Genomic DNA, 13,761 nt, shown 5'->3' with positions numbered 1-13,761 from the left:
TTCGGTGGACACAACATCTTTATTTTATTTTTATGTGGTGCTGTGATGGAACCCAGTGCCCCGCCCCGCGAGTGCCAGGCGAGCGCCTACCGCCTGAGCCACCTCCCCGCCCGGGAAAGCCCTTTCTTATTTTCTTTTTCTTGAACTTAATAGAACAGTTGAGTGCAAGATGTTGGTGGGTTGGTGCTGGGGCTGAGCCCAGGAGTCCAGTGCTTGCCACCACTGAGACTCGTTCACTTTTAAAAGAAGAAAAAACTCGGAGGGAGAAGTAATTGAGCTTTTCAGTATCTTCGTGTTGAAGCCGTCTAGTTGGGGGCAGTGTGCGCAGAGCTGTGTGATGAGGTTTAGTTCCGTGTTAACCATGATCATTTTAAATCACATGCTTTGAAAGTGTTGCTCAAGTGCCACTGATTATCGGTCATCAGTTTGAAAACGAGAAATTCAAAACGTAAAGCAGGAAACCTGGTTGGTGGCGTGCACAGCTTTTGTTTAAGTCCAGAGGTATGACGTGCCTCCACCAGAGGTCTCCCATATTTCACTGTTAGCGATGGAAGTGCACTGGATTCCCACAAGCTGATTAAAAACCAGCCTGCTGTGCCGGTAAGCATTCACTCTGTGGACTAATTTCTGCCAAAGGGCCGTAAATGTGTCCCCTGGTATGAAATTGAGACGTTCTTTCCCATCAGAAAAGGAGCGTGTGGGTTAGCCCAGCCTCTTAATGAGAGGCCAGGAAGCCCAGGCCCACCCAGAAAGGCCATTGTCCCCGCTGAGGCCACACAGCCTGCAAGTGGGCTTCAGCCCAGGCCCCTCTGGTGGTCTCACGGTGGTCCTCAGCCAGCCCTGCTCATCTCCGCTGAGTTGCATTGAGGGGGCACCTTGTTGCCAGCCGCTGTTTTAGCACTTTGCAAATATTGAGTTCCCATAGCAACCCTATAGAGAAGTGCTGATTGTCACCCCTTCCCTCAGGGACTTTTCTTATGAAGTCTTAGAAAGGAAACCCAAAGGAAAGAGAAGTGGTGGCCCTAACTCCAAGAACCTTCCATCCAGAGGAGGAAGGAGAGATGTACCCACACAGACACATGGAAAAAAACTCACAGGTCCTCTCTGCCCTTCAGCTCCTTTAAAGAATGCATCCCTGATTAAGTGACATCTCCTTTCATCACATTTCAGGACTGAGATTCAGAAATCTCACCTAGAGCAGGGATATATCTGCTTTCTTCACCCTGTGACCCAGGTCCTGGCACCTGGTAGATGCCAGGCAGGTGCGGAGCGGAGAGACCCAAACCACGTCCCCCAGAGGGGCCCAGAGCCGAGGAATCCTGGGGGCGCCAGAAAGCCAGGGTGTCCTTGTCCATTGGCTGCCAGGCTGCTGGGGACCAGGAGGGAAGGAGCTATCTGGGGTGACCGTGAAGAGTTGAGGTATTCAAATCCTTTCTTGGAAATCTCAAGTATTCCATTCACCACCTCACAGGGCTAGGTAACTTTATTTACTCATGCTAAACAGGGCCATTTTCAAAGAGGAAATTATGCAATGCACTATGCAAATGTGGCCTCCCGAGAGCAGTGTGGAGACAAGTGTGGTCACCACTGCATTAGGAGATGAGATGTGCCCTGGGTGGCAGGCTGCGAGTCACCTGATAAGGCAGATGCCATGCTCTACTTGGAATTGCTGCTCATTCGGATCTGTTCCTGGTAATTACGTTTTTCACTGAGTAGTCTATCTGTGAACTTTGTGCGGCAAAAATAAGGGGAACACGGAATGAAGCTTTTCTGAGTCTCCTGTCTCTGCAGAGACTTGAGCAGGGGAGCTGCCCTGTGCGTGCTCTGGATGTGTGGGGACGAGAAGGGTGAAACGCTCACTCTGTTCTCCCAAGAAGAGTCTCTCTGGAAACTTTTCCAGGTGTCATTTTGTGAAGACCAGTCACATATGTAACTAGACGTGGCTCACGCATTTCAAACTAAAAGGAAATACAGCCGTGGAAAACCCCTCATCCTGCTGCTCTGACAACGGCATTACCGCTCCTCCACCCACTGGCCATTGTCCCCACGCTCTTCACAGCCACCCATCACGTAGTAGCTGCGGAGTGAACAAGTGACATGTGTACTACCCACAAAGTGAACATTGACAGGGTGACCTTGGTGGCCTTGGAATCCTGGGAAGCTAAGAAGTGCACCCCCATGGGTCCAAGCTCCCAAGATAACTCAGTGGGAAAGACTTGAACTTGGGAGCCAAATGGATTTTCACAGTGAGGGGTCCTGTGGCCATCGGTCAAAAGGGACGAGAAGTCAGAAAATTTATAATTGTTATGGGCAGGTACTAGGACCAGCCACCTCGTTCATGTCAGGCGCGCTGCTGTGACTGTCTGAATTTCTCAATTCAACCCTAGAAGCCAGCTTTCCCCGCGAGGTGTTCATTTGAAATCCCTCAAGCTACTGCCAAGGTGTAAGAATTGGACAGTGAACATCTGTGCACCCCACCTGCCTCCTCCCACGAACCTTCTTCCATACTTGATTTCTCACCTCTTTCTCTACCTATCCATCAATCCAGTCCTATTTTTTTTCATTTATTTTTTAGAAATAGTTGGACACAATACCTTTATTTTATTTATTTTATGTGGTGCTGAGGCTTGAACCCAGGGCCTCGCACGGGCTAGATGAGCGCTCTACCACTGAGCCACAGTCCCAGCCCCTCTTTCCTATTTTTTTTTTCAAATATTTTTTTAGTTGTAGTTGGACACACAATATCATTGTTTATTGGTTTATTTTTTGTGTGGTTCTAAGGCTCAAACCTGTACCTCGCACATGCTAGGGAAGCGCTCTGCCACTGCGCCACGGCCCCAGTCCTATTTTTAAAACATACTTCAGAGCACATTGCAGCCCTCAGTACCTCCTCCCCACACACTCCAGCTGTGTGTCTTGAATGGAGCTGTCAAGTCATTGGCCTGCAAAGAAGGCCCCAGGTCAGCAGGCCGAAGAGCTGCAAAGCCATGGAGCTGCAGAGCATCGGCCCCAGGCCCGCCCAGCTGCCGATTCTTCCCCTGCATGGCCTCCTGCGTCTGGTGCTGTGTTTATGGTAGGAAGTGGGGATGGGGTGTGTTGGGGGACACAGTGCTTTAGCCAGTTGCTCATGGCACTGGACAGCAGCAGGTGGTGAAGAGACCCAAAGCCAGGACATGAGGGAGGCAGCGGTGGTGTCACAGGAACCCCAGCAGTAGAGGTCGTGGAGCCAAGCTGGAGGTCGCGGTCCCGGGATCTCATCAGGTGACCTGCCGTCTGCGTGCCTGGTTGCTGCTGCCCTTTGCAATTCGGAGGAGCAACGCCAGGAAGTTTTTTATTCTTTCCCCACTGAGTTCTTAGAGGGGTCCCAGCAAAAGCCCGCCAGGCCCTCTTGTTCAGGGAGGCATCCTGTGGCCCAGCCGCCCCTGGCCCTGCTGGGAAGGACTGCTTCGGGTGTTGCTGGGTTGATGGAGAAATGGCAACTTCATTTTCTTCAAAGGATTGATCTGACTGTCAGGAGAAGCGGCCAGCCTGATTGAGCGTGCTGGTTCACACCCTCAGTGGGAACACGCAGAGGGTCGGGGGCCGTGCTTGGAGTTCCCCCCGGAGTTCCCGGAGGCTCAGGGAGGCCTGGGTGTTGTGAGCTGACTCGGGTGTCATTCCCTGGCCCCTGCCTGCTGGGCACATCTGAGTCCGCACAGCAGCTCCCAAGACAGCTCAGTGGAACCACTTCCTTACTCTGCAGCACACTGTGGCGTCTCTGGATGAGTGGCTTCTGAGAACTGGAGCCCGTCTCCTCTGTCCCCTGCAACTCCTCAGTCGCCAGCAGCCCTGCGCCACTGGCTGGGTGAGCCCTCTCCCGCCACTGCACCTGGCATCGGGGAGCCGGGTGATCCCTTCAAGTCCTTGTCAGACTGTTCTGTGCCACACAGTGCCATGTCCATTCCCCTGAGACCCGTCCCCCAGGTCAGAGAGTCCCAAGGACTTCCCACTGTCCACACTCTGAAGGCTCCCTGAGAGCAGGATTTTGGGCTGTCCTGCTCACCACTGCATCTCAGCATCTGAAGGCCCCAGGGGTGGCGGCACCCCATCAGTGCAGCCTGCACGCATGAGGACGCTCAAGGCTGGAATTCGGGCGGCATTTCCGACTGGAAGGGGACCTGGATCCCCACCAGGAGGGTCACCACGTGCCCAGGGAAGAAGCAGCCTTGCCGGAGGCAGCCAGCAGCATCGGGTGGCTTCCTCGGCCTGCAGGGCCTGCCTGTGGAAAGCTTGCATGGTGTGAACCAGGCAGAGCTGGCCACATGGGGGACGTCCCCTCTCTGAGGAAACGAGGTAGGTCTTTTCTCTGGCCTCATCCAGGGGACTGGACCCCAGGTCTTGATCAGCTCGCTCAGGATAGTGGGAAGGTCACATCCGTCGGCCTCCATGCCACAGCCAGGTCATTTGTCGACCTAGGTCCTTGGAGGTTTCTTGACCACAGGATCCTGGGACCCTGTCAAGTGGGACCAGCTCATGGACGCTGCCGAGGAAGGTCCCAGGTGGGCTCTCCACTCCAGATCGGCCCTGATTTTCAGTGTGTGGCATTAGAGAACCAAAGCCCAAGTGCCACGGCGTCCCCATTCCAGTGAAAGTCAGTGACCCCTGCTGCTGAGGGCCACTGCCGAACCCATGATCAATCCCATTCAGCTCCGGTGGACGCACGGGGTGGGGGTGGGGGTGGGGGTGGGGGTGGGGGGCAGCATGTAGCATCCTTTGCCAATGGAGCCAGAGCCTGGAGGTCTCCCTGCAGCCCTGCTTTCTTGGAATCCACCCCCACTCACTCACTCACACACACACACACACACGCACACGCTCTCACACTCACACACTCACACACACACTCACACTCACACACACACACTCACACACTCACATTCAGACTCACACACAGACTCACACACTCACAACACACACACACTCACAACACACACTCACACACACACTCTCACGCACTCACACACATTCACACACACACTCACACACACAGACTCACACTCACACACACACACTCACACACACACACACACACACTCACACACATTCAGACTCACACACAGACTCACACACTCACACACACACACACACTCACTCTCACGCACTCACACACTCACAACACACACACTCACACACACACACACTCACACACTCACATTCAGACTCACACACAGACTCACACACAGACTCACACACTCACAACACACACACTCACAACACACACACACTCACACTCTCACGCACTCACACACATTCACACACACACTCACACTCACACACACAGACTCACACTCACTCACACACACACACTCTCACAACACACACACAACACGCACACACAACACACACTCACAGACATGAGGGATCTGGACCCTGTTCCTCAGCCCGCCCTGACCTCTGATCAACAACCCCTGCCTGAAGGACCTAGAAGACCCTGAGTGCTGGCTCGGTTGTGATCTGAACTCCAGCTGTGGCCCTAGAATCCCGCTGGCCTAGAGATCCCCATCAGGATGAAGACTCCTTGATTCTAAATGTAGCTGGAGCCACCAACTTCAAGAATTAAATCATGGTATTGGCATCCATACTTCATTATGAAGAGGTCATTTGAACACAGCCAAGTCAGTCAGCCCCACTTACTGCTCAGGAATGAGCCACATCCTGCCCAAGGAGGGAGCTGGAGGGAGGCTTCAGTCCAGGTGCTGCTGAATGGCCTCAAAATGGGGGCATCCCCTGCAGCCCAGATACTTCACACTGGCCAGAGACAGGTCAAGGCACTGCCTCTGTGGGACGTATATGTGGGCAGGGAGACCAGCCAGACAAGGAAGGGGTGTTGGAGGGGTTCCAGGCACCAGGAGAGAGCACCTGGGTGGGTAGGAGGCCACTGGAGATGACAGGCCATGGGGGATCTTGCAGGACAGGCCACGGGTCTATGTACCCTGCCTACTCCACGATCCCCAGGAGTTCTGAGAAATGACCAAGATCTATGATTCAGTGTCTCCGTCTGAAGAACCTGGTGTGGTCAAGAGCATGTGTTCAGGTGAGGGCTCCCACCTGAGTTCTGCCCCAGGGAGTCAGGCTTCTGCCAGGCATTTGACTTGGGCTGGACGTACAGTGACCACCTTTGACAAGAGCACACAGCCTGCTTCGACAAGGTGTTCAGGACATGGCCCTAACCCCCTCTCAAGCCCCCTGGGCAGCCCTGAAGGGGTTTAAGTCCTAGTTTTAAGTCCTAGTGAATAACCTGAGACTCAGAGAGGGAGGTGACTTGCCCAGGGTCACAGAGTATTAGCAGCAGAGCTGGAGTTTAAGCCCAGTCACCATGGCTGCAAAGCCCAAGCTGTTTGTGGGTGGCCACGTTGCCCTGATTGTGTCCTGGAGGGGCAGGTGGCTCTTTCATGCTCTCTCCTTTTCTCCTCTCCTGACATCCTAACCGTGGGAAATGGCTGCACTGTATTCCCTTCATCCTGCCTAATCCTGCAGGACCTTCTGAGCATCCAAAGTGGCCAGCCCTGGTCTAGTGTTCCAAGATGTGCTGTGTCGTGCCTAGGTGGTGCTGGGAGAGTTTTAGAATTCTAACTGTAACTGTCTATAGCACTAAATTAAAATAAGTCACCCCTGCAGTTACATGTTGTTGAGAAGTAAACCACCTTTAAACTTAGTGACTCAAAAACATGGACATTCATTTTGTTTGCAAAAGGTACAGTTTGCCCAGAGCTCAGTGGGGAAGCTCCTCCCTGCTCTAATGGCATCTGCTAAGAACGAGAGGACCTGCTCGGGGCTGGCCAGGGACCCAGAACCTTGGTTTCCCCTTCAGCGGTCTAAGTGGCTGCTTGGGCTTCCTCACAGCATGGCGGATGGGTTCTGAGAAGATTTTTATGATCTTGCCTCTGAAAACCAAAAGCAGCACTTCCTCTGATTTTCCCATGGCCTCAGCCACCCCAGAGGACCTCCAGGTTCTAGGAGAGAGGACTCACAGACAGGGCTCACCATGTGAGCAAGAAGAGCACCCGGGAAGGGAGGTTCTCCTGAGGCCACCTTGGGAAAGTGTAGTCCACAAGAAGATTCATTTCTGAGCCCTTCTGGTCCATTCTGGTGCAGCAAGGAGAAAGTCTCAGACAGACACTAGTTTACCTTAGAACATCTGACTTGGTTTCCCTTTGGTCAAGAGAGCAGGCTTGCTGTGCTCCATGGTGCACGCCTGTCATCCCAGCAGCTCAGGAGGCTGAGGCAGGAGGATCCCGAGTTCAAAGCCAGCCTCGGCAAAAGCAAGGCGCTAAGCAACTCAGTGAGACTCTGACTCTAAATAAAATACAAAATAGGGCTGGGGATGTGACTCAGTGGTTGAGTGCCCCCGAGTTCAATCCCCAGTACTCGAAAAAGCAGGCATAATTTAATAAAATGCTTTCTTTCTCTTTCTCTTTATGATCATCTTATTGATTGTAAGACATTCTGGGTTTCTATTCATAGTATTGATAGGAGGCTTCCTTTTTAAATAAACTTGTTTTAGTAAAACGCAAATGCTTAAGGAGAGAATCAGCACAAGCTGTTGTGCTGCATGTTAATGGAACATTCCTTCAACTGAGAGAGCAAAAGCCTGGACACCATCCTCAGTTAGGAGCTGTTACGTCATGGGAGTCACCCTCACTGTGAAAGGTCTCTGTCCTTTGTCATCTGGACACATGGTCCAGTGGCATAAGCTCAGTGTCCACGGTGCATGTGTCTTGCCACCATTGCGAACGGTAGGGCAGGACGTAGCCACACGAGCCCTTGGGAATGCACAGTGGGTGGATGACAAGAAATCTGCACATGGTTGTCTCTCGGGAGGGGGATGCAGAAGATTTACCGCCCCTGCAAAAAAAAAAAAAAAAAAAGTTTTACGCCTTTTAAAACGGGAATATACAATATGCTATGTAGTCATATTAGTAAGTTTACTATTTTCTTTTTTTTATTGTTGGTTGTTCAAAACATTACATAGTTCTTGATATATCATATTTCACACTTTTGATTCAAGTGGGTTATGAACTCCCATTTTTACCCCGTATACAGATTGCAGAATCACATCAGTTACACTTCCATTTACTATTTTCTAATGAAGTAAAATAGTGAATTTTCTCTGCCCTCAAATAAATAAAAGGCAGCACTTAGGAGTAGCGGCTGCAGCCACCTTGCCTGGAGCAGAACTTTGCTGGGAGGTGTACCACGCGTCAGGGTCACATGGATATGTCTGCCTGGCCACCTGCTCTGCCTCCTCTCCAGAGCAGAGACTCGCTCTGTGTCGCCTTCTGGGCCCCAGAGCAGCCCTACCAATGGGAACCGGAAACTCGGGGCCAGCCCTCACTCTCAGTGGGGAGCCCAGGGCAGCTTGACCCGCACACATGTGGGCTGAACTGGACCCCACATCTCATCTCCCAGGACTGGCTGGCTGGGGGACACACGGCTGTGTACCAAGGGGGTCATGCGAGAGCCTCTTGCTGTCACCTGGCTCTCCATGACCAGCTGCTTCCTTGGGGGTCAGCCTTGGGGATCCTGCTCGCCCGCAGCTGGGCCCAGGGATATTCTCCTTCCCTGATTGGGCCCTAGAAGGACCACAAACCCTTTCTGTCAGGATGTAGAGAAATTTGCTTTTTTCCTTTATTCAGTGTTAAGGATGCAGGTAACACGTCCATTTCCCCTCTGGAAACTCAGAACATTGCAGATAAATCAAAACCACCTTGCCACTTGCTGTTGCCACTCAGCACTGATTTTTGAGACTTGGTTGGCCTGTGCACATGTCTGGAGAGCTAACCCGTTCCTTGCTATCGCCACAGCCTTGCATCCAGTGACAATCCGTTGTGTTCAGGCTGTCCCTCAGGGCTGAACACTTGGGTCTTTAGGACCCCAGAGCTGCTCTCAGCATCCCCGGGCACATCTCTTGCCCCACACCTTTGAGCACTTTTCTTGGGAACATACCAACTGCCAGGTCATAGCATGTGAAACTTTCAGTTTTAATAAATAATGCTGATTTGCCCTTCAAAATGCCTGAGTTCATTTATTCTCCCACCAGCAGCCTTTGAGAATGCCAGTCTCTCTGTGTCCTCTGTAACACCTGAAGTGATCAAGCCTTTTTATGTTGAGTGAGTAGAAGGTGGTGTCTTGATGTGGTGTGGTGTTGAGAGCCACAACCAAGTCAAGATGGTGCCTGGCATTTTACCAGAAGGAAGGAGTGGTTGAGAGGTAGCGCCAGCGAGCCATTAAGATGATGATAATTGAGTTAAGCTGTGTATAACTATGAAGATAATGACTGATCGCTGTAATTGGACGATGCTAAATTGAAACAAGCTGTGTATTCAGTTGTGTATATAGACCTCTGCTGTCCAGCAATAAGGCGGCTCCTGCTACCTCCGGTGCCCGCTACTTTTGAGTTCTCGCGGAGTTCCCGTTGAGTTCCCCTTGGTTCTCGCAGAGTTTCCGTGGAGTTCCGGTTGAGTTCCCGTGGGGTTTGGGCAATAAAGTAGTTCCTGTTTGAACCTACAAGTGGCTCGTGACCTCCCGGTTATTTGTGTCCAGCCAGACTGCGGCAGTGTGGTTCCTGACTTCTCCGAGGACAAGCACCTTGTGTGTGATGGCTACTCTGTCCCTGCTCTGGGAACCCTTTCCAATGGCTGCTTTATCATCTTCTGCTGTTTGTATCCTAGAATGTCTTCCAAAAACTTTGTGCAGTGACTTTATATGAAATTGGAGTGACGTTGTTGGGGGAGGGAGCCAGGAGGTTCGGATAAGCCCCAGATTCTGGAATCCTCATGCCAGCTGCACCGGCCACTCCTGAATCAGGCAGGGAGGCCCCGGAAGCCACCGTTCACCATGACAGGAAAAACCTGTCAGCTAGTCCCTCCCGCATGGCCACATCCCTTATGGGATCCTGCATGGTGCTGTCTGACTGCCCCAAATCCACACCCACATGCAGGAAGGCCTCGGGCGATGGCTTAGCGTGTGGGCACAGTTGGCCTTCACTCAGCCACTCTCCCTGGGTTCCTCTGGCACCCGGGCATCCAGCCATCCAGACACCATCGCCTGTCCCCAGCACTGCAGCCAGGAATGTCCACACCCGCCCTAAAGGGGATGCGTGGGGTCCCTACAGTGACACCCCAGAGGCCCACAGATGAGACCCCCAAAGCCAGCATGTCCTCCTGTCCCTGAAGGCGGCCTGTGCAGCCAGTGGATGCCCCTCCTGCCCCTCACCACCCCCCGGGGCCTTCCTGCCCGTGGGGACACTGTGTCTTCTAATGACGGCCCGTGGCATTCCTGAGAGCCCTCCGGCTCCAGGGGTTGGTTCTCCTTTTCTGTTCTGGGTGGGAGGTGGCCAGTCTTCTTTTCCCTGGAGCCCGAGGCAGCTCGGCTTTGTGAGGGAGGCCGGTGGCCTGCTGACAAGCCCCAGGGTCACTGACCAGATGACTCTCCGTTGGGTCAGTCGGCAGCTGAGAGCGCAGAGGAAAGCTGAGGTGTCCTGCTGGGAGCAGGGAGAGGAGAGGAGAAGTGGCAAGAAAAAGCTGCCGCTTTGTTCTGTTTTTAAAATGATTCTCATTGAGAAAATATCTTAAATCCTGAGTCCAGACCGTCCACCCTGCCTGCCCGGATCAAGAGGTTCCACTTTTTAGAATCCGGAAGATTCGGTGTCCAGTGAAGGCAATGCTGGGATGAACGATCAGGATGAAGTCTCTCAGTTTCTCGGGGCCTGTGGGCTGGGATGGAGGGAAGGGGACGGGTCTCGCCAGAGGTCACATGATGCACAAGTCCTGGCAGTGGTGCCAGTGTGCGCTGTGGGGACCTGGCTGACCTGAAGCCAGGGAAAGACTCGGCCTGTAAAAGCTTGGAGGGTGGACTGCAAGCACCCAGGAGCCTGAACCCGGGCAGGGACACCCTCAGGACTGCGCTGCAGAGAGACTGCCGGGGGCATTTCCTCACTCCTGAGACCAGATGAAAAGACCAGTGGTGGGGCGGGCGGGCGGAGAATACCTGAGCCTACGTTGGTTCTGTGTTTGGGGCTAGAACTTACACCATCTGCACTACCTTCCTCTTTTCCCAAGAAATTTCAGCCAAATATTGGGTCCAAGTATTCCCAAGAACTAACTGGGCTGATGGTGTTCCGCCTGAATGCCGTGGTATGCCGTGTCTGTGGACCCCATTCATACCAGACCCTTAAAATGAGTAGATGTCGCCATCTATGAATCATAGCTCAAAAAGGCGGTTCAGAAAAATCAGACACACTGCCATTTTCCGAACCAGACTTGCATTAATAGGCTTGCCCTCTGCCCTGGCTCAGGTGGGTCTGTAGGGACGCCTGGGTGGCGGGTTTGCTCTTCTGTTTTAGAGCATTCTAATCACACTTCCTATTTGGATTCCTTCTGACAGAGTCGCTCCCCTTCTCTCCCTCTGTCCTACTGATCATCCTTTCTCTGCTTTTTATCTATTTTTGGCTGGTAATCTCCACATATCCTGAAAGGAGGAATTCCCTTGGTACGTTACATATGGGGATACCTTTTGAACATCAGATTTCTATCCTCTTTTTCATCTAGAATTGTGATTTTTTTTCCCTCGTCATTATACATAGTGTGAATAAGCCTTGGGGGGGGGTTGTTTGGTTGGTGGGTTTGGTCATTTTGGCGATGCTGCGATGGGGCCAGGGCCAGACACCTGCTGAGCTACACCCGCAGCCCCACATGTGTATGATTTTTCACTGGAGTTTTTAGTGTATTTCAGAAGAATATCTTGAATACTCTCATTTCAAAATAACTTCAAGTAAAAGAGGGGCACATAGAGCAAAAGTGGAAACTCTCCTTTAATTCATCCCCCCACGTATCCTCCCACCCCTAGTTCTCACTTCTCTCCCCACAGGTGACCGCCACTCACAGTCTGGTTAGGCATGATTTTTACATGAGTATATAATTTTCCATCTGGGGAGGAAAAAAAATCACAAAAGTTGTTTCCCTGCTTGGGGACATTTTGAGTGTTTCCTGGTTTGACGATCTTTTTTTAAAACGTGTGGTACAGGATTTCCCTGGAGAGAACTCAAAGTAGGTAGTAGGTGCAGCTGTCCTCGGTTACTGAGGTGTCTTCAGCACCATCAAGGGCAGAACTAAGGTGTGGGATTTGGGGATGACTTTCAAGGAGAAGAAGGAAGGGCCCCCACGCACCAGACCCCAGGCCGAGTGATCTTCCCATCTGTCCTCGACTGCAGCAAACATCTCAGATCAGGACACTCTTCCCTGCCCAGGGTCCTGCACCCTCCAGTGCAGAGCTTGGCCCTGAGTTGCCAGACACCAAGTTGTGGACTTCATGGTGCTATGATAGAGAGCAAGAGACTCTTCCTGTTTGATCTTGGTGACACCATCTCAGACTGCCATTCTCGGTCCATAGGAGGTGCTGCAGTGCCCTGGGATTCTTGGCTCTCATCTTGGGACCTTGTCTTTGCCGTGCTGGGCATGGAACCCAGAGCCCGCACCTGCCAGGCAGCTCCTCTACCACCAGCTGCATCCTCAGCCCCAGCTCTTGGTTATTTTAAGCCGCAGTTCGAGTACTGACATGCAGTGAACTTTGGACTAAGGGTTGGTCGTACTTTATATCAGTCCCAACAAATAGTGCTCTGAGGCATGTGCGTTGTGGCCGTTTTTTGAGAGGAGGAATCTGAGGCCCAGAGAGGTAAAGGAACTTGCACAGCATGACTGGCTGAGGAGGGTCTTAGACCAGTCCTGAGGGGCTCGAGGCCTTCCAAGCTGTGCTCCCTGGCAGAACGAGAGACAGCGGGGCGGGGGGTCCTCCCAGGCCGGCAGCCAGACACGCACTCATTCTTCTCTCTGCTCGCTCTTCCCAGATAACAGTGACTTAATCGCGTGCACAGTGATCACCAAGGATGGTGGCATGGTCCAGCGATTCCTGGCTGTCGACATTTACCAGATGAGTTTGGTGGAGCCTGATGTGTCCCGGCTTGGCTGGGGAGTGGTCAAGTTCGCAGGCCTTCTGCAGGTAAGATGACCAAAAATTCTGGAATCACTTCCAAGTTCCCTGCACAGAGCCACATACCCAGTTTTCATCTTTGTAGACGGTTTCTAACCATGCAGGGAGGGTGTGAACAAATTGTCCGTGGAGAAAGCTAAGACGTTGCACAGATAAGGGCCAAGTCCTCTTTGACCAAAACCCACACCCCTCTCCCCTGCAAGAGATAACCTCCATTATCAGACTGATGCTTGCAGATCTGTTTCTGTGCCAAATGTGCATAGTGACACATACTAGTTTTTAAAATTGTGTCTAGTCAGCCCTCTGTATGTGCATCTGCATCTTCAACCAACTGTAGATAAAAAAAAGTCTTTGAAAAAGACGGCATCTGAACTGAATATACATACTTTCTTCTTATCATTCTTTTCTAAGCAGCATTTACATTGCATGAGGTGTTTTGAGTGATCTAGGGATGATTTAAAGTGTAGGGGAGGACGTGTCGATGATATGCTCTCTGCTCCAGTCCTCTTTACATAAGGGACATGGGCACCTGCAGATTCTGGTATCCTCAGGGTCCTGAAACAATCCCTTGTGGGCCCCAAAGGGTGACTGTACACATATTTCAGAGTACGTGTTTTTTTGGTGTCACATGGAACATATTGCCAACTCTGCCTTCTTCACTCAGTGGTGTCCCTCGGCGAGCTCGCCATGTCAGAGCATGCGCACCTGCTGGTTTTCTCTAACTGCCGCGGGACTGGA

The 13,761-nt window shown here is 52.1% G+C and overlaps 1 protein-coding gene across 5 annotated transcripts in view; it reads left to right on the top strand.

Annotated features, from left to right (window-relative positions):
- The window catches only part of CLEC16A (C-type lectin domain containing 16A), a 181,090-nt gene that overhangs the window by 122,153 nt on the left and 45,176 nt on the right, over nt 1-13,761 (top strand). For all 5 annotated transcript variants that reach the window (XR_014022636.1, XM_081299067.1, XM_081299068.1 and 2 more), the window contains one exon: nt 12,881-13,032. Coding sequence is in view for 4 of the 5 variants with exons in the window: in XM_081299067.1 (XP_081155193.1) it covers nt 12,881-13,032 (152 nt within the window). In the remaining variant the exon portion in view is untranslated. The remainder of the gene's footprint in view (nt 1-12,880; nt 13,033-13,761) is intronic.

Source organism: Spermophilus citellus (genome assembly GCF_964194105.1).
Source record: "Spermophilus citellus genome assembly, chromosome: 6".
In the NCBI taxonomy this organism is placed as follows: domain Eukaryota; kingdom Metazoa; phylum Chordata; class Mammalia; order Rodentia; family Sciuridae; genus Spermophilus; species Spermophilus citellus.
Note: the sequence above shows the minus strand (reverse complement) of the source record. Positions and strands in the feature narration are given on the sequence as shown.